Genomic DNA, 18,584 nt, shown 5'->3' with positions numbered 1-18,584 from the left:
TCTGCTGCCATTGACTTAAAGCAATGGCATCTGATATACAAACCCAAATGGGTGACATTTCATTCTCTAGTACCAGGAGTAACTGCCCACCACAGCTCTTTTCTCTCTTTCTATGGTTAACATACTCCACACACAGAAACCTGTACTCACACATACACACAAAAAATGTGCAGCAAACCCACTGCTTCCTGAAGGAACTTGGCTAACTGCAGTTACACTTCACAGGTAAGTCCTTTGCCAGAAATTAGTTGCCCTCAGAACAATTCATGCAGCCTGTTCTCAGCTGCTCTTTTATCTCTAGAGGAGCTGAGAGAAAAGGAACAAGCAGTGGGGAGCTATTAAATTGTGTCAGGAAAGCAAGAGGCCCCCAGCCACTCTCCTTCTGGATAACAGGCATCAGCCCTTCATGTTGGGTCAAGGTGTTGCGGCACCATTGGAAGAGAATAGCTGAGAGAAGGCTGTTCTCACAGGAACAATCTGTCTGTCCTGAACCCTCCTCCCATGTTGTTTCCTGAAGAGAGCAGCTGGAGGAATGCCATAAGACATGACAAATTGAATTGGCATTACAAAAATAGCCAACAGATCATAAATTACACATCCCTGGCTTACTAGTTAAGGTATGTGCAGAACTGTATTGCTGTACCAAATTTTGTTGACTTGAGTGGATTCCTTCCGTAGAGCTAAGAGAAGGGATCCTTTTCCAGATGATGCCTTTGGCCTGGGAGTCTACTTGCAAATTTCTTAGCTGTTCTTAAGTTTTGTAAACCAGATTTTCTATGGTAATATGTATCCTTATAAGGGATAGCACTTGTATTAATGACTGTTCAATGGTAATAAATGTGTTCTGTAAAATTTTATCTTAGACATATTGCAGGACTGAATGCTAACAGAGCTAAAAATATAATTGAATGGCGAGAGAAGAATGGACCATTTATAAACCGAGAACAGCTCAAGGAAGTTAAAGGTCTGGGTCCCAAATCCTTCCAACAGTGTGCTGGCTTCATCAGATTCAATCAAGAATATATAAAGACCTTCTGCAGGTAATAGAGATGTTAGCTATCTTCATTAAATCTTCCAAAATAGTATGAGAAGACATTTTCCCCTTTTCTGTTTTGTGTTCAGGCTTGGACTTGAGTAGTCATAGGCTTTTGTACTCTAGAAGATACCATCTTAACAAATAAACTTCTCAGACAGTGATTGAAGATAGTTCTTCCTCTGAATAATTGTGGCTTATTAGCCTAGTACTCAGATTCAGAGGTTTCAATAAGCATGTAAGTTTAATTACAAATTCTGCCACTGAATTGGTAGAAGAAATTTGGCATGTGGTAATGTCATGATCTGAGATACTAAAACCTTAGTTTTGTGTTTCAGGCATAATTTAGCGATTTGTAAATTCATTTTAATGTGGTAAATATTACTTATTACTTTATTACTTATTACTTTAATGTGGTAAAGAATGTAACAGAGCAGAGTGGATTTTCAGAGTTTAAATTCCATTACCTGGAGAGAGAAAGCTGCTGGGATCAAACCCTCTCTGTGTTACACTCCTGTGCCTAACAAGTGTGATGTGACTGCTCTCTGTATCAAATATGGGAGGCCCTTTCCCAAGTCCAGTTTGCCAACAGTCCTTTTCCCTGCCATCTCATTCCCTGTTTCTGTACCTAGTCTTTCCCTGTTTAAACTATTCATCGTTCTCCTCTTGACCCGAAATCCTTCCTCTCCACAACTGAAAGTCCCCTTTCTAGGGCAATGCCTCTTTCTCCTGCCTTTCCCATTTTTCCTTCCAATATAAAGAACTAAGAAAGCGCACAGTGGTAGCACCATGCCCACCCTTTTGCCACTGACTCTTCTCAAGAAATATTTTCCTGGGAAGCATGTCTTATCTTTTTGCCAAACCAATGCTCAGAAGCCATACTGTATTCCCAGTTGCTGCTGGCCAAACAGCACACGCGTAACTTCCAGGCAGGAGGTAGGCACGTTGGGACTGGCTTACTGCCCGGGTGGAAGGTACACAGATTGGTTGCCCATCTGGCAGGGAGACACATGCTGCAGGCCAAACGGTGCGCACTGTAAGCACCAGAAAACCAATAAAATTGCTTTCAAGGCCGTAGATGATCGATAGGTCTTACGTTGTATGGATCTGTTCTAGTGAATGCTGCAGAACAACAGAGGAAGAAAAGGCTGATTTTTTTTTTTTTTTTTTTTTTCCCCCCCAGAACTTTACTGGTGAAATGTTTAAGAACATTGTATTTTATTTTTTTTCCCTTGCTGGAGCATGCTTCTGATGTTAGTCAGATTCCATAAAACTTGAGAACACTGTATAACCTGAGAAATCTGCTATAACTTTGGAGTTTGAGGCCAAAATAAAGCTCTAAAACCATTGCCTCCACAACATTTCTTGTGGGCCCAGGTGGCAAAAACAAACGTTTTTGAAATGGACTTTGAGAACATTTCATTTTCATCCTCTTTAATCATGTTGATGGCTATAGAGTGCTGTATGGATTAGTTTTTTTGCTTTGGACTTGGAAGTTAACAAATAGCAGTTATTTTAAAAATTGATACAGAAAAAGAAAGTTGTGACTGCATTTCTGCCAACAGTCAATGCATAGGTAGAGCCTGAAGTGCAAGTGCTAGTTCCAGGACCTTCAGTGTGTTCTCTTTTGTTCTGCAAAAGCAGGAACCACTTGTGATTTAGGGAAAAAAAATAAAAAGGAAAGGAGGCAAGAAAGGAGCCTTATCTAGTAGGAATCATTTGGTGCCTTTACTGTATCCTGAACATGTTTTTTACTTAAGGAAAACTTTAAAGGAAGAAGTGTGACAGTTGTAAATATGCTACACACATGAAGATAGATCTCTTTCTCTCCTATCTTCTGTAAAGTCCTCCTGTCAATGTGGGCAATCTGTCCATGGATCTCTCTGAGAGGTCGGAGCATTTTCTTTATCCAGCCAATTAAAGGGGGGGGGGGGGGGGAAGCACCCAGTCCAAATGCTACCTGAAACTAACTGATTAGGAGTCAGTAATTTATTAACTAAGTTTTAAGGAAAGCTGTATTAAGATACTTTTGCAAAAATTGGTTTATAAATTCTATATCAGTGGTAGATTTGACCTTTAGCTTTTTTCTGTTCTAAGCAAATCTTGGTCTGAGTTCTTTTGGTTTGAAAGTTTTCATGTTTTGACCTGGACCATGTTTAAGCAGATCTCTTCAGAAATTTATGTAGTCAGTAAATGTGGTTTAAGGAGTTCTGATGTTTAAGAATTCACATACTTTCCTTGTTCTGAACGTATGCCTGACATGAAATTTTCTTACCTAAAGATGGTATGAATAGGAATTTTTGTTTATACATTTTTCAAATTTAAAATGTTGCAGCTATTAATCAACAGTTAAGTATGAAAATATCCTCAGAAGTTCTTTATCAAGTAGGTAAATGCAATTTTCCCCATTTTACAGAAAGAAGGTGCTATTCTGGTTGCAAACAATACAATAGGTTGTGTAGTGTTTTCTTTTTAATCTTGTCATCATGAAGAAATTCTGATGAAGCATGGAATCCCTTCAGAATATTTGTTTCTATTTTAAATTAATTTATGCATACATTGACATGTTTATTTTTATGCTATAGTTGCATTGTTAAGATTCACTCACAATGACCTTTTAAGGACTTTGTGCTTTTTTTTTTTTTATTTTAAAGAATGACCATTATATAAAAGCCTGAGTTTTTCATGTGTGAGCACTGGGCTAGAATTTTGTTCATTAAGAATAGAATGTCAATTTTTCATTTCTGACAGTAGTAAGAAAAGCGGACTTGGAAGTCATGCACTTCTAACCAAAGCAGGTGCACAGGGTAAAAAGAAGAGCAAACCAACACCATATGCCTTGCGACAGCCCAATCCGTTGGACCAAACTTGCATTCATCCAGAGTCTTACAACATTGCAACACGGTAAGCAGTGGGAAAGCTTTTGAACCATTGGCACTGTCAATTTTTAAAATGAAAATACTGATTTTTTCTGATAACAGCCTGCTCAACCTTTTGAGACAGGAATACTTATATCGATTTGATGATTTCTCCCCTTTCTTCAAGAAAAAGGTATGCTTCAGAAGTTCTTTGCAAGTGAAGGGTTTCAAATTGTGTGTTTTGCCTTTTATGTGCATGCAACTTCATGGTTTTATTCTTTTGTGGGTTTTTTTTTGTTTGTTTTTGTTTTTCACTTTGCTTTTCAGTGAGGAAACCAGTGAATTTTCAAAACTTGGTGACTTTCCTCATTTCCCTGTCTTCTTTGTATCACCACTGAGTCCACTGTTCTAAATTTCCTTCTGTTTGCCAACTCTCTTTATGCCACACATTGCTTTCAGTTTGGACTTTCAGTTTACAAAGTGTGAAGACAAATCATAGTTATAAAAGTCTAAAAACTGATTTTTTTCCTTGCCTCCTTATATTATGTAAAAGGCCATAACTAAATTAAATTTTATTTGTTCTTAAGAATAATCTAATTGAAATGCCATGCAATTTTCAGTCAGTGGTAGTTTAATACATCTTCATCAAGAACTGCTTTTACATTGTTGATTATGCTCAGCATGTACCAAACTGAATTTTGTGAATTTTGACCACCAGATTTTCTTTATTTGTATGTTTGAGTGTGCACAGAAGTGCATGGACAATGTGATTATGTGTCTTTATTATGAGCCTTTAAAATTAAATTCTGATGTTACGAGATCTAATTTAAGGTGTATAGATTAAGTTCCCAAATACATGAACACCATGGTGGTTTTACTAAGTGATCTTTGGCTAAAGGAAGAGAATGGTTTCTGTATAGGTGCCTCTGGTTAGGGGATACTGCAGCTGATAAATGCTAGTATAAACTGTGATCTCTTCTATCATCAGCCCTGGTTGAAATTGGACTCCACTTGTCCTCTTGAGAAAACATTATCTCCTACCGTAAACCAGCGTATATTTATTTTTTTAAGTGATTTGCAGTGAACAGGTTCTTTTCTTAAAGTGTGCTGAAGTTAATTTCAACAGTAGCTAGATGCTTTAGGATTCTTATGACCTCTGTTGAGAATGTTATTCTTGGAGAAAGAGTCGAGCTTCCTGTTGTATGAACAAAACCATCTTTAAGCCTCAGAGAGATCTGCTGAATTTCTGAATCCATGAAGTTTGAGTTTCTTATCTGAAAAAGTCTTACAGGACCTTGCATTTTTAGGACACCTTCCCTACAGTGTGTGCTCTGTTCTCTCTCTGGTGGAGATAATTGCACACACAACTTATGAATAGGTCTGCATGCTTTCCTTCTGCTGGGCATGCAGTGCACTTCTGTTTCCATCCTCTCCCTGTCACAGTTCATTCTTTGTTGTGCCTGATGCTAGGGCCACCGTGCAATTGTCTGCTAGAGTCCATGCTCTTTGTGCAATGTGTAAATAAACTCAGTTTCTCCTTTTCCACAACCATTTCCCTTTTCCTTATGGATCAGCATTTGTTACTAGTTCTAGCTGTGGAAAATATCAAGCAGGGTCTTGAACTTAATGATCTTACATTTGGTGGGTGGCTTATAGGGTGAGGAAGCTTGGTCACCCCTATTGGAGATTTAGAGTGAGTCAATGTTTGTGGGTTGTGGTTTTTTTTTTTTTTAATGGTTATTAAAAATTAATGTTGATTTTCAATATTGTATTTCATTCAATTTAAATATGAAGTAGTCAGGATTTGGTTAATAGTCCATCTAGCTTTCCAGCCCTAGTACACTAAGAAAGTAATCAGAAAAGGTGTTCACAGTGTTACAGTTTTCACTTAAAGGCTGATGTGAAAAGAATATCAGTTGATATCAAAACAAATATAAAAGCACAGTAACAATATCTGCTAATGGAACACCAAAACCAGTAAGTACAACATCTGTCTTTGTAACTGAATCAGTCTTTTCTGTTTTCTTTGGGCTTTTTTCTGTTGTCTTACTACTTACATTTATGAGTATCTGTACATATAGTTTGATGTGTTTAAAAAAAAAAAAAAAAAAAAGAAAAAAAAGGGGGGGAAAAAAAAAATCCAAGTACTTTCTTTGCTTTCTATGAATCTACTCTATGTCCAATGGTATTTTTCTTTTTCTTGCAATCAAAAGATAGTTTCCTTGAAAGCTCGATAAATATGAAGGTGGTAACTTTTATGGTATAGATTGTATTAACATTCACCGGCCTGATGTCACAAAATGGTGTCGGGAAGGGTGCAAATATCTCTAATGTTTTTTCATTGCCAATTTCTGTTTGAAGAAAAGAAAATACAGCTTTGTAGCAAACTGACAAATGCCAAGAAGTGTGGTATTAAAAATTGACACTGATTATATAAGGGCTAAATATAAACCAGACATCCTCCCCTCAAGCAAATAATGCTATAATTTAGAAATGATTATGTATTTAAAATACTTTTCAAAAAAAGCATATGAGCTGTTAAGCTTCTTGGAACTTAGGGAAACAGCTTTCCAAACCAATTTGCTGCCTAAATATGAATTAAGGAAAAATTCTACTAGGAATTCAGACTGCATGGAAGATTCAGTCCAAATCTTATTGAGGCTGTTGACAAGTTTTGCTGAATTTGATAGGCAATGGATGGGACTGGGTTTGTCATTCCCTTTTGCTGAGCCAGCATTCATGAGAGCTTCTGAGATCCTGAACATCAAATCATGTTCGTGTTGTTCATTTGAGGTGTTTTACTGAAATCAGCATCCAAAGGACTTTTTAACATGTTAGAGCTAAACTAGGTTTAAAACCTAATTGATAAATGTCCTGGGTTGAGTGAGTGGTGGTTTTTTTGGTGGCAGGGGAAGGGGCTATAGGAGTGGCCCCCTTTGAGAAGCTTCTCGAAGCTCCCCCAGCTCCAAGTCAGCTCCACTTCTGTTTGGAAAATTGAGCCAATGAGCTGTGCCTCTGCGATAACGTATTTAAGAAGGGACGTGGTGACGTGCAGTGGGACTTGTGAGGAGGAGTTGCTGCAGCTGCATGAACACCAAGGTCAGTGGAGGAACGGAGGAAGAAAGGAGGGGGGAGGTGTGCCGGAGCAGACACCCCCCTGTATCCTGTGGGGAGACGGCAGGGCGGCCCCCCCTGCCACCCATGGAGATCTACGGTGGAGCAGACACTGATTTATGGCCTGTGGCTTCCACCTGGATGATCAAGGTGCTGTGCCTGAAGAAGGCTGGGATCTTGTGGGAAAAGGTAGCCCCACTGCTGTAATTCAGCGCTGGGAGGATTGCAGCACATGGGGGTGTCCCACGCCGGAGCAGCTCGGGAAGGGCTGCAGCCATGGGAGAGAATCCAGTCGGAGAAAGTTGGTGACCCGTGACAGAGCAGTGTGGGGAACGCTGCGGCCCGTGGGAGGAACTCATGTTGGAGAAAGTTTGTGGAGGACTGTCTCCTGTGAGAGGGGGACCACGATGGAGCAGGGGGAACAAGTTCCAGAAGCTGCCCCCACCAAAGATGGAGAAAGTGGCAGCGCTGACTGCACCCCCCATTCCCTGCCCCTGCGCCCCTGGGGGAGGAGGTAGAGATATCGGGAGCAGAGCTGAGCCCGGGAAGAAGGGAGAGGTGGGGGGAAGGTGTTCTCAAAATGTGTCAATGCTTCTCACTCTCCTACTCTGTTACGTGTTATTAGTGTCTTTAATAAATGTATGTTCTTTTTTTCTTCCCCTAATGAGTCTGCCTTTTGCTCGTGACCATAAAGGGGGATTTTTTCCCCAACCCAGTCCTATCTCGAGCCCCAAGCCTGGCTCTCTGTCCCTTCTTACTGCTGGAAGAGAAGGGAGAGAGAGTGGCTGCGTGGTGGTTGGCTGCCGTACAGGCTCAAACCACGACGACAATTCTTATATTTTAAGTTAATGTGCATGAGAAAAATTGAGACTATTAGAAGTGGGTTAAAATTGGTACTTAATACATATCTTTCTAAACAACATAAATTTTAAAGGAGTTCTATTGCTTTGCTGCTTTCAGAGTATTTTCTTCTTCTTTTTCTGTTCTTGCACATAATTTCATCAGGAACCATGTCAAGCTCACAGGTGGATCTGTTCTACCAAAGGGCAGAAATGTTGTCTTGAAGATGGGCAGGTTTGATTCAAGAAATCAAAATACAATATTATATACCTCTTACAGCAGAAATTAAAGTTAATGGAATAGATGCTGCATAAATCAGTCATAAAGGCTTCTTCATGCACTGTCTGCCACATCTTGCCATGAGAAAGATCAGTGAAAATTTTATTGGATTAAAAGTTTTCATGGGAAATTACATTTATATTTAAACAAAATAAACTGGTGATTTTTATCTACTGCTTCTATCCAAATTACCCAAAAGCAGCAGTCCACATTACAGATCTATGACACACAAAATTGTCAGGTTTTAGAACAATGTTTTTGAGGGATAGAAGTTCACCAAAATTTGAAACCACTAATTTTCTTTTTCTGAACTATTTTGTAGCTTGAAAGGCCAATCCGTTAAAAAAAAAAAAAAAAAAATGGTTAAAAGAATTGCTCCCAAGTGGTGACTTAGGTTGCCAAGCTCTAGGCTGGAGCCAATTTTTATGGCTGAATTAGAAAACTCTGAAAAATAGGGTTTTAATAATGGAAACACTGATGTAATCTTTACTACAGTGGCACAAGTGGTGCTGGTATGATTGATTAATGGCATTTAAATATCTTAACTTAAAATCTGTACAATTTTTGTAAAATAATTGGAAAACATCCTGATGGTGATTTAACACACTCTGTAGATGACCAAAACCTTTCTGTTCATGGTTTCCACACTGTTAAAGCTTGGCTTTGTCATGTGCAGCAATCAAGCTTACAAACACCTCTAAACATAATAAATCAGAATTTCCTAAAAGTTAAATAAAATTAAAAAACAACCTTGTAGGCAGTGTATTTTCCTGCAAAGCAGAGCTGTGTTTTAAGTTTCTGAAAAATCTATATGTGAGAACGAGTTTATAGTGGCAGAATCTTCTACATACAATTAATACAACATGTAGAGCATATCCAATTTCTTGGTACATATTGTAAAAGAACTGCTAGGAAAACTGAGGAAACATTTAGGAAGTCCCAAGAAGTTACAACCAGGTTATGCTTATAAACCATAATGCTGGAAAGAAAATGCAATGTTTTTCCTTTGTTGTATCAGTCTGCTGGGTGTAGTTGGTTTCGTATGACTGAATCTTAACATTTACTGATTTTTATTTAAATCTCATAAAAATGCTCTTTGCTAAAGGTTGGCACTCAGAATGTGTATTTGCTGCTCACAGATTGCAGCATCTGGCAGACAGGTTGTATGTCAGTCTGACTTAGAAATATTTTACCAATATTTATAAAAGTTCTAAACTTATGATTTAGCATAATGCAGGTGAAGATCTTCCTTGGATAATTACCCAGGTTTAGGACCTTGCCTGGTAGAGGGTAGTGATGATCACGGCGATTGGTTATGCCTTAAGAGAAGTTTTTGATGTACTGAGCAGAATGACTTGTGATGAAGATTCATGCCTCACCCTTTGCTGTGTGTTGATCATGCTGCTTGATATCCCCAGTACATTTACATTTTATATTCCATTGTAGACAGATTGATCATTTCTCAAATATCTCTGGTGTTACTGCTGTTCTTTACATGGGTGGATGTAGCAGCTGATCCCTAGTATCTCAGTTACTATGCTGAAAAGCTGACACAAGAAAATGCAGAAGGAAAGCTGATTATGGAACTGCTGCCCTTTATGGAACTGCTCACTTGTCCTTTAACAGCATGTCCAGCTCTCTGCTGGGCTGGCTTGCTTCTGCCCAGCTCCCCTACTTGTCAATGAGCAACTGAGGCAATGCTTAAGGGCAACAGAAATCAAGGAGGGAATACTTACTTAGTATGGTGTTTGAGCAATGAAAAAAAAAGTTTTGTTCTATTTAATAATGTAGCCTACATGTGAATATTTTACAGAGTAGGAGTTTCCACTGTGGTAGGATGCCTTTCCTTAAATTTGCTATGAAGTCATCAGAAACATCTTTTGTCTACTTCAGTAAGATTGTAATTGCATGTACACGCACACATGTGTGTATGTGTGTGTATTCAGGCTATTTAATGTGCAAATTAATACTTTTTACTGAAGTCTTAAGTAACTTTTTTTTAGGCATTTTAAAAAGAAAAGCTGAGTAAATTAATGAATCTTTATGACAGTTTCCAATAGGAAATGGCTAACCCTAATTAAGGAGAACACTTGCAGAATTAGGGCCATTAAGCCTGATAAATAATAGCTCATATTCATCACTTTAGAAGGCCAGTTCATTCACAGGTCAGACTATTAACCTAGTAGCTGGGTTTTTAGAGGGCATATTTTTGAAAGTTATCTTGTCAGTAAATAGAAGAGCAGAAAAGGATTTCACTGCTAATTGTTATCCAAGAACAACATTTTTAAAATTTTCTGTGATGGAAAATATGGAGTTAACACGAATGATTAAAAGAACTTGGAAATAAAAAAATAATTATTCTCCAGTTATATTCTAAATGCTAGACCTGTAAATCAAGTGGTAGTTTTTCATTTGTTTAAATTTTGGAAACTTATGTAACTTCCTACTGGTTACATTTTTAAAAAACAATTATAAAGGAAAAAAGAAAATGAACTTTTTAAATGGAATGATCTCCTTTAACTGTAGTACTAATTCTTTGTGGATAACGAATCATGTTTCGCTATTTTGTATCTCTGGTTACTCTTGTTATATATGATTAGTCATGAAAACAGTTAAAAACAACGTGCCTAATGGTATGGTAGGAAAGTGGCTATGCTGCAGTGTAACCCTGTCTGAATTTCTTTCCTCATTTAGAAACTCGTTGTTTCTTAGATTTATACGTTCAAAATGTCATAAACTATCTGAGTTTTTTGGTCTTCTGCATGCAGTCAGATAGTCTATAATATTAATAATATATGCATTTGAGGAAAAACATATTGGTTAAATATCCTTATCTGCCTAAACCACACGGGTAGTTTTAAATATATTTGAAACTTTAAGTTTCTGTGCCCAGCAGCTAATTACAGAGTTATGCACAAATATTGTTTGATATATAATCTGCATCAGTAGTTGACAATGGAGGATCTGTATCACTAGTGAGAACAAGAACACTCAACATCAACATCTGTATTATACAAATAATGCTTTTGCATTTCAAAACATTTCTAAATGTCTGCATAATTTAAGTTTGCTACTGTCATGAATGTACATTTTACCTAACAAAGCGCATGCTAATGCAAAGTTGTTTTTGTTTTCAGAGTGATTATGTTGCATTACCATTAATTCATGTGTGCACTGTGACAAGATGTAATGGTGTATCATGTTGCTTTAATGTAATGAATGCAGTACTCCCTGCTCTTAAGTTGTGTTGCTGGAAATGATTACATAAAACAGAAATGACTGTGACTAAAACCCTTGCAAAGCTGTAGAACTCCTGCACATTTTAAGAAGCTTATTGGGGTGTTTAAAGTAACTTTGTAAAAATGTACGGAAGGCTTCCCTTGGTAATAATTTTACTCTTTTCTGACTGTTTTTTGCATTCCACTGTAATTTGCATTATCTTTTAAGCAATGCAAGGGGTGTGCTATAATTTTGTGCAGATGTGTATGTTAAGTGAACATGATGTGCTTATTTGTTACATTTATGCTACTTTTCTTTCTTTATCTGGGTAAGATGGATGAAATTATGTATTAAATAAAAACATGAGTGATTTAGCCATGACCATTCTCTGCAGGTCTTGTAAGACTGCAAAGATTGCTTTTAAAACTAAGGTGGTTGCAGAGGTTTCTAAGTATCCTCTAAATCTCAAAACCATAAAACTCAGAGTCTCTAAACCAGCTAAATTTCACTCTGTTCTGATTCTACTAAGACTCTGGCAGCTTTTACCTGAGTTGATGTGCCTTGGACAGAAAGTTCGCCAGTCACTGAGACACTCAACATTTGAGGAAATAGGATAGTGTATCTGTTATAAGAATGACCTCACTTCAGAAAAAAAGTCTCATCTTTCCCATTTCCATTTCTGTTAACTTTAAGGTTTTATCTTTCTAGTAGATAAATATAGCACTTCAACTACTGCAACATGTTATTTAGTTCACATATGTAGCCAGGCAAAAACTTGAAGGGCTTTCATTTTTGCACAGATCATTGATGTTCTTATGTCATACAGCTGGAACTGTCATTTACACACTGGGTAAGTGAGATGTCGAAGGCTGTGGTGAGGTAGCTTAACATTATGAAGATCAAAATATGTAAATTAAGGGAAACGTCTTTTTTCCCCCATAGCCATATCCCAGTTTTAATAGTGACTATATCCTTGTTTTCTGACCTTGGGATAACTCTTGAAGGAAGTTGTTGGGTTGCTTTTTTAATAGGGAAACATTTAACTTCGTTCTCAGCAAAGACTTTTAAAAATAGAAGTGATCAATATAATGTGCCACTGCTCAGTCAGAGATTTGTGCTTTATATTGATTTTTTTATTCTAAGTGCTCTTAGGCTATGTTCATGTGAGTGAAAATGATACATTAAATATATAACTAGATTCAGTATTTTTAAAAACTGTATCTGTAATCACTAAGAAACTATTTTTATTTGGAATTATTTTAGTGCATAGGTTTTACCAAAACCTAGCTTAAAAAAGTGAGAATTTTGAAAATAGGAATATAATGTTTCTGTTAAAGATTATTTTTTGTGAGTGTAGGTGCATGCTGGACCTTGTTACAGTGCTCTGTTCTACCTATAATGTACCTTGTATTTCTGAAATATTCTTAACCAAATGCCTGATTTTTAGAAGACTAATAACGCTGCTGAGGTTGGTGGGACTTATCATATACTTAGTCTTGGGCACATATTCTGAGTAGTAACTATGTTAATAATTTATTTGAACAACTGTAATTGCTAACATAGGACCCAAACCTAGCACCCTTGCCTAGATGGGGAATCCTTTTCAATATCAGGTAAGTACTTTGATTGAGATTTCCAGAGTGTGGGCGAAGCAGAGGAAGGAGTGGGGGACGAAGTAACTTCCATGAATAGTACTTGAGGGCTCAGGCACCTGGGTTGTGTCCTGTTTTGGGCTGGACATAGCGCTGGGCATTCTGATTGCATCATCCACACACTTGACAGTTCTGTACATAACAGGTTGGGTGGGTTTTTCATGCATCGGTGGCTGTGCCATGTGGTTGCACTTACTAGACGCACAACCCTCCCTGTTACCGTTTTACAGAGTGAATGCGCTTCTGTGAAATCCCAATGGTGAGAAAATGTTACTCGGTGGAGGTACTCGAGCTGAATTTCCACTTGAAGTGAAATAAAGCCAAGTGCGTGGATGTCAGCAAACTTGTTTACAGGGGCGGGCAGTAAAGGATACATTATTTAAAAGGCTGAGTCATGAGGCTGGTCAGATTTGCTGTGTTACATCTGGCCCATCAGTCAGAGCTGGGGCAGCTGCTGCCTGTCGCTGGTGCCCTGTCCGTCTGCCCACGGGTGTCAGTCAGCAGCCCCACGGCACTGGGCGAGCAGTGCTTCACCAGCGCCTACGCGCGTTCTCTGTATTACCATCACAACCACTTTTAGTGCTCTTTTTGACACCAACAGAAGATGGTTTCATAGGAGGTCTGATATTTTTCATCTATAGGCTCTTGTTAGACTAAATATTGTAGTAGTAGTAGCGTTTTGTTGTTGCTTTACGGAAGGTAAAAACTTATATTTAATATTATGAACAATTATGCATCTGTTTTGATATTTATTTTGTTTCAAAACCACCTCAAGCTACTTTAGAAAGTCATGTCGGAAGTTGAAATGCAGTTTGTCAAAACAAAATTCAGTAAATCCTGAATCATGCACTGAACCTTTATTAATTTTTATTTTTTTCCTCACACATTGCCACATAAAAGATCTATACATGTTCAGAAAATTAATGTGAAAGTTATATCACTGTTAAGTGAAAATATATGTGTTTTAGCTAACAGTACACTTAAATCGCTATGCTTGTGTTTGAATTCAGTAAAAAATTGGAAGTCCTGGCAGCCAATTTTAATTCATGTTCTCCTTTTGATGAAATTAGTGGACATTTGGGAGTGAAGATTTGCCCTTGTGCTCAAAGATGAATTTTGTGCTTTACTAAGTGTCATATAGTGCTTTAATTGTGTTCCTTCAATTTATATTTTTCAAAAAGAAATTTTAATTTTGAATTTCAGTGCATAGAGCTGTTTATTGTTCATCACCTGAAATAATGTCAGTTGGGTTCCTCATATAAAAAAAAAAAAACAACCAACCAAACAAACCAAAACCAAACAAAACCAAAACCAAACAAAGCCAAAACAAAACTAAAACAAAACAAAGAAAAAAACAAACCCAAACTAACAAAACAAAACAAACTCCACTGGGTGTCCAGCCAAAAGAAATACTAGCCTCACTTTTTGATTAAAAACACAGCATGTATTTTTGAGGAGGGTAAAGGAGGCTGAGTACCGGAGGCTTTTGCTTTCTTAGGGAGCTGGAACGTGTCAGACCGCTCCGAAGTGCAGGGTGTGAGCCTGCTGGTCAGGACTGCTGTTGTGGCTTGTGATTTATGCCTGTTGTGAAGTAGGATAAGGACAGGAAGGAGGGATCTTTTCTAGGAATTTGGAAGGAACGCTTACTCAGACTGGAGGATGGGGACAATAATTCTACCTGTCCGCTGCAGTTGAGGGCATGCAAAAAACACGTGCCTCCCCCCAGCAATAAGGGACGTGGTAACACAGGAGAGAAGAGGCTTATTCATGGTGATATGCAGAGCAGGGCAGCATGACATGTAACTGAAGTGTCTACTGAGAGAAGGACAAATTCCTTTCAGTACAAGGTGGCTCAGTTTGAGAGCTGCATCCTCATTTTCATTGGTTTATATACATTAAAAACTTGTTTTGCATTAAGTCTGTCAGTAAAATAAGGGCATCTACTCAGTGATTTATAAATGTTGTCTAAGACTTCACTCCTGATAATGAGTAGGGTCTGAATGTGAATTTTTGTCATCTATTCTCTGTGCTTCTCGGCGTATCTGCCAACATTGCTGAACTAAAAACCTCAGTAAGTGCATTTTGGGTTTTTTTCTTTTATTTTAGAAAAACAGATCAAGACGTATTTATTTTAAATATTTTTTAAGCCTTTTTAGATAACCATCCAAATATTTCTTAATCTGCAATGTGTGTATGTATGTGACAATGCAGAAGGATAAGGGTGTTTGTGTTGTGTGTTATTATTTTGACTTGATTATTTCCTACTTTCTGAAAAACTAATTGTTCTTAATCATAAAGTTTATAGACAAGGGAAGTATTTTATGTAAAATTTTTCTTAAATTTGTTTAAAGATACTTCACATTAATATTTTAAATGTTTCGCTAAATTGTCATTCATTTTAATTTGAATGAGTTGTAATAAAAACAACCATATTATAGAACTTTCACTTATTTCTAGGGAACTTTCATGGTAAAATCTTTGTCATAATCAGATTTGGTTTTATCATGAAATGAACTTATCGATCTGAGAAGTGATTTACATTTTGAAATTTTGCTTCTAGTTTTGTAATATATTCCAGGAGATACATGTATACAGGTGGGCTCCAAGTTTCCATGGATGTCTCTGATCAGTGATGAGTTGAGAGGATATGCACTTGGGAAACTGTTCACGGCTCATATTTTTTTTTATCAGAAGTTTTGTTCATGCATCAATGCAAAAGCAATTAAACCTCCTGAATATAGAAGAGGCTCAGTTCCCTCTAAAGGGTGTTACAAATCTCTCTCTGTATCTTTGTTTGAACTTCCAGGTTTTTATCTTTCATTGGAGGAAACACAAATGACATAGGAACATCAGATATGCAGCAAAAAGTAAATGCAGTAATTCAAAAGGAAGGACTGGAAAACACAGCCAAAAGGCTAAATACAACAGTGCACACGTTGCAGCTGATCATTGATGGTCTGACTCAGCCTGAAGGCTTTGACATACGAACAGGTAAACCTTTGTTTTGAAGCTTGTAATCTCAAGTTTGATTGTTCTACGTACCAGTTTTAAAATAGCACATTTTCTTCTTCAAAGTCAATAGTGGATTTTCATGGATGTATAAGTCCATTTCTTTTCTCGGACAAGGTGGAGGCTATATCATAGTCAGATGTTTCTTTCCAGCTCAGTAGGTAAAGAGTGTGAATCCTGTCTTAAATCATAGCATTTTCAGCTGTAGGAAGGGGAGTTGTATGGCTGTTAACAAATGAAATAGTTTCAATATGTTGGCTCTATACTGATTAAATCTGTGTTGGCTCTCCATCACGGAGGGGGATGCTGAGACTGAGCTGAAACAGTAGTAATAAAGGTCTGTGGAGCAGTAGTGTGCTAGTGTGCAGTTCTGCTCTTTTATTGCACTAGTTTCTGGAGACAAGTGTAATTGGAGCTCATGGCTCATGACCTACATTGGTTAAAACTTTGCAGTAGTGCTGAACAGTTTGAGGTGGAGGGGAAGAAAGATGAGGTAAGCAATGAAGTAAAACATCTGGAGATGCTGTTGTTTAATGAAACTTACAGCTGGATTCTCTACAACAGCAACAGATAAAGGTAGGCAGCAAAGATGCAGACTTAATAACAAATAATAAACTTATTCCTTTTAAAAAAATGTAACTGTCTCCCTTTTGGGGGTTTATTAGTAGTTACCTTGCATATTTTATAACTATTTCCCACTAATGGTCTTGAAAATGTGTATTTTCTAAGTCTCCATTTGTACTGATGGTTTCACACTTAAGTTACAGTAGGATAGATGGCTAAAATATGAAGATATAAAAGCAAACGGGACTCTTCAGTGGAAATATTCATACGTGATTCTGATCCTCCTGTGATGGTTTCATACCATGGAGTTCACTATACTTATTACTCCATTAATCATAGTCTTTTAAAGTGATTCATAAAATACAAGAAAGCAGTTTTTTATCACAGATGGGTCTTTATTTAAAAAACATAATGAAGCAGTATTTGGGACCTTAGAGCTACTTTGGGATGATTTCTTAATTGGAAACAATCAGCTGGAAACAACCCTTAGAAAATAATGCAAGCTTTTTCTCCAGAGTCTTATTTTTGTTTCTTGTTTCTTATAACAGATTTTGATAAACCTGACTTCAAGAGAAGCATAGTCTGCTTTGAAGACTTAAGTGTTGGCACTGTTCTGACTGGAAAAGTTGAAAATGCGACGCCATTTGGAGTTTTTGTTGATATTGGTGTGGGAAAAGCAGGTTTGATTCCAGTGCGAAACATAACAGAAGCAAAACTTTCTAAAGTGAAGAAGAGAAGAAGCCTGGGGTTAGGTCCTGGAGAAAGAGTGGAAGTTAAAGTGCTTAATGTTGATATTCCTCGACTGAGGATAACATTAGATCTTATTCGTGTTTTATGAGAGTGTTTTATGATTGAGCCTTCATTTTAAAGGTTAAGTAATGGCAGCAAGGTTCTTGAGATTCAGGCATTTAATGAATGCATTGAAAATGAACAAATTTTGAAACCTTCAGCCTTGCTGCTTTTTTTTTTTTTATCTAACATTTTTTGTACCTTTTTTGAATCCTTTTTGTTAATAATTGCTGGAACAGTTTATTGGATTACCTCCAAGCAACCTTGTTATTTTGTCTGCAGAGCAAATGAAATTCCAGTGGACTGTCAGACAGATCTTTTATCAGTTCTGTCTGTACAAGATTTGCTCTCTCAATCTTTAGTCAGTACTGCATGAGCAGACACATCTACTGTTTCCATTCAAGAAACAGCCATTCAGTGTTGCTGTTTTCTGGTTGAGTCTAAAAGAGAGTACCTAGTTGTAGAAAAAAGTGATCTTTTTAAGTTAGTACGTGATGGCATCTCTTCAAAAGTAGACTTTAAAAAGAGCATCTGCTCATACTGTTGATGGTTCAGAAATATTTAATTTATTTGAGTAGCATTATTAGGAGGAGGTCTGTTTACCTGTCTTATTGCTTGTTCAGTTATCATTGATTAACACGCTTGGATGTACCTTGCGATTTAAGGAACTTTGAGCAAAGGTGTCAAAAGACATTTATGTTGTTCTATACTTGTGCAAAATAAAAACATTTCTGGCTATCTCTTCTCAGTGTACTGGTTCTACAAGTGATTTAACAGTCCTAGTTCTTTTTCTTTCCAACATGTGCTTCATCAGTAATACTTCAGCTTGACAATGCATTTATCTGAACTTCTGAATGCTATGAACTTTCCTGAGCTTTAATACCAGACTACAGCCCATGACCTAATGTTGTTCCTGATTTAATGAAATAGTTCTAGTCTGTCTTGGATGCCTTTAATTATTTTTCCATCTTTGATATAATGTATTTTTCTGCCTGTTTTGAGTGGAGAACAATTTTTCAACACTTGTCTTCACACACTGTGCTTGTGAAGGCATGATTCTCCATAACATACATTTTGTTGTTTGTAGATGCTTGCAAAGCTTTTCTAGACTTGTGTTTTTAAAAAGAATATTCATTATTTCCCACTAAGACTGCCTAGCACGTGAGGCTTATTTCTTCCACCTAGAAACTTTGTTTTGGTGCCGTTTCAAAGGGTTTACCAATTTGT

At 37.3% G+C, this 18,584-nt stretch overlaps 1 protein-coding gene across 4 annotated transcripts in view; it reads left to right on the top strand.

Annotated features, from left to right (window-relative positions):
- The window catches only part of SRBD1 (S1 RNA binding domain 1), a 130,609-nt gene extending 112,514 nt beyond the window's left edge, over positions 1-18,095 (top strand). For all 4 annotated transcript variants that reach the window (XM_032985314.2, XM_032985312.2, XM_032985311.2 and 1 more), the window contains 4 exons: positions 864-1,040; positions 3,785-3,937; positions 15,802-15,986; positions 17,117-18,095. In XM_032985314.2, the coding sequence (XP_032841205.1) occupies positions 864-1,040; positions 3,785-3,937; positions 15,802-15,986; positions 17,117-17,406 (805 nt within the window). In that variant the 3' untranslated portion in view covers positions 17,407-18,095. The remainder of the gene's footprint in view (positions 1-863; positions 1,041-3,784; positions 3,938-15,801; positions 15,987-17,116) is intronic.
- The last annotated feature ends 489 nt before the right edge of the window (positions 18,096-18,584 follow it).

Source organism: Tyto alba, unplaced genomic scaffold (assembly GCF_018691265.1).
Source record: "Tyto alba isolate M040663 unplaced genomic scaffold, T.alba_DEE_v4.0 Super-Scaffold_16, whole genome shotgun sequence".
In the NCBI taxonomy this organism is placed as follows: domain Eukaryota; kingdom Metazoa; phylum Chordata; class Aves; order Strigiformes; family Tytonidae; genus Tyto; species Tyto alba.
The sequence above is the reverse complement of the archived record's forward strand: the minus strand, read 5'-3'. Positions and strand labels throughout refer to the sequence as shown.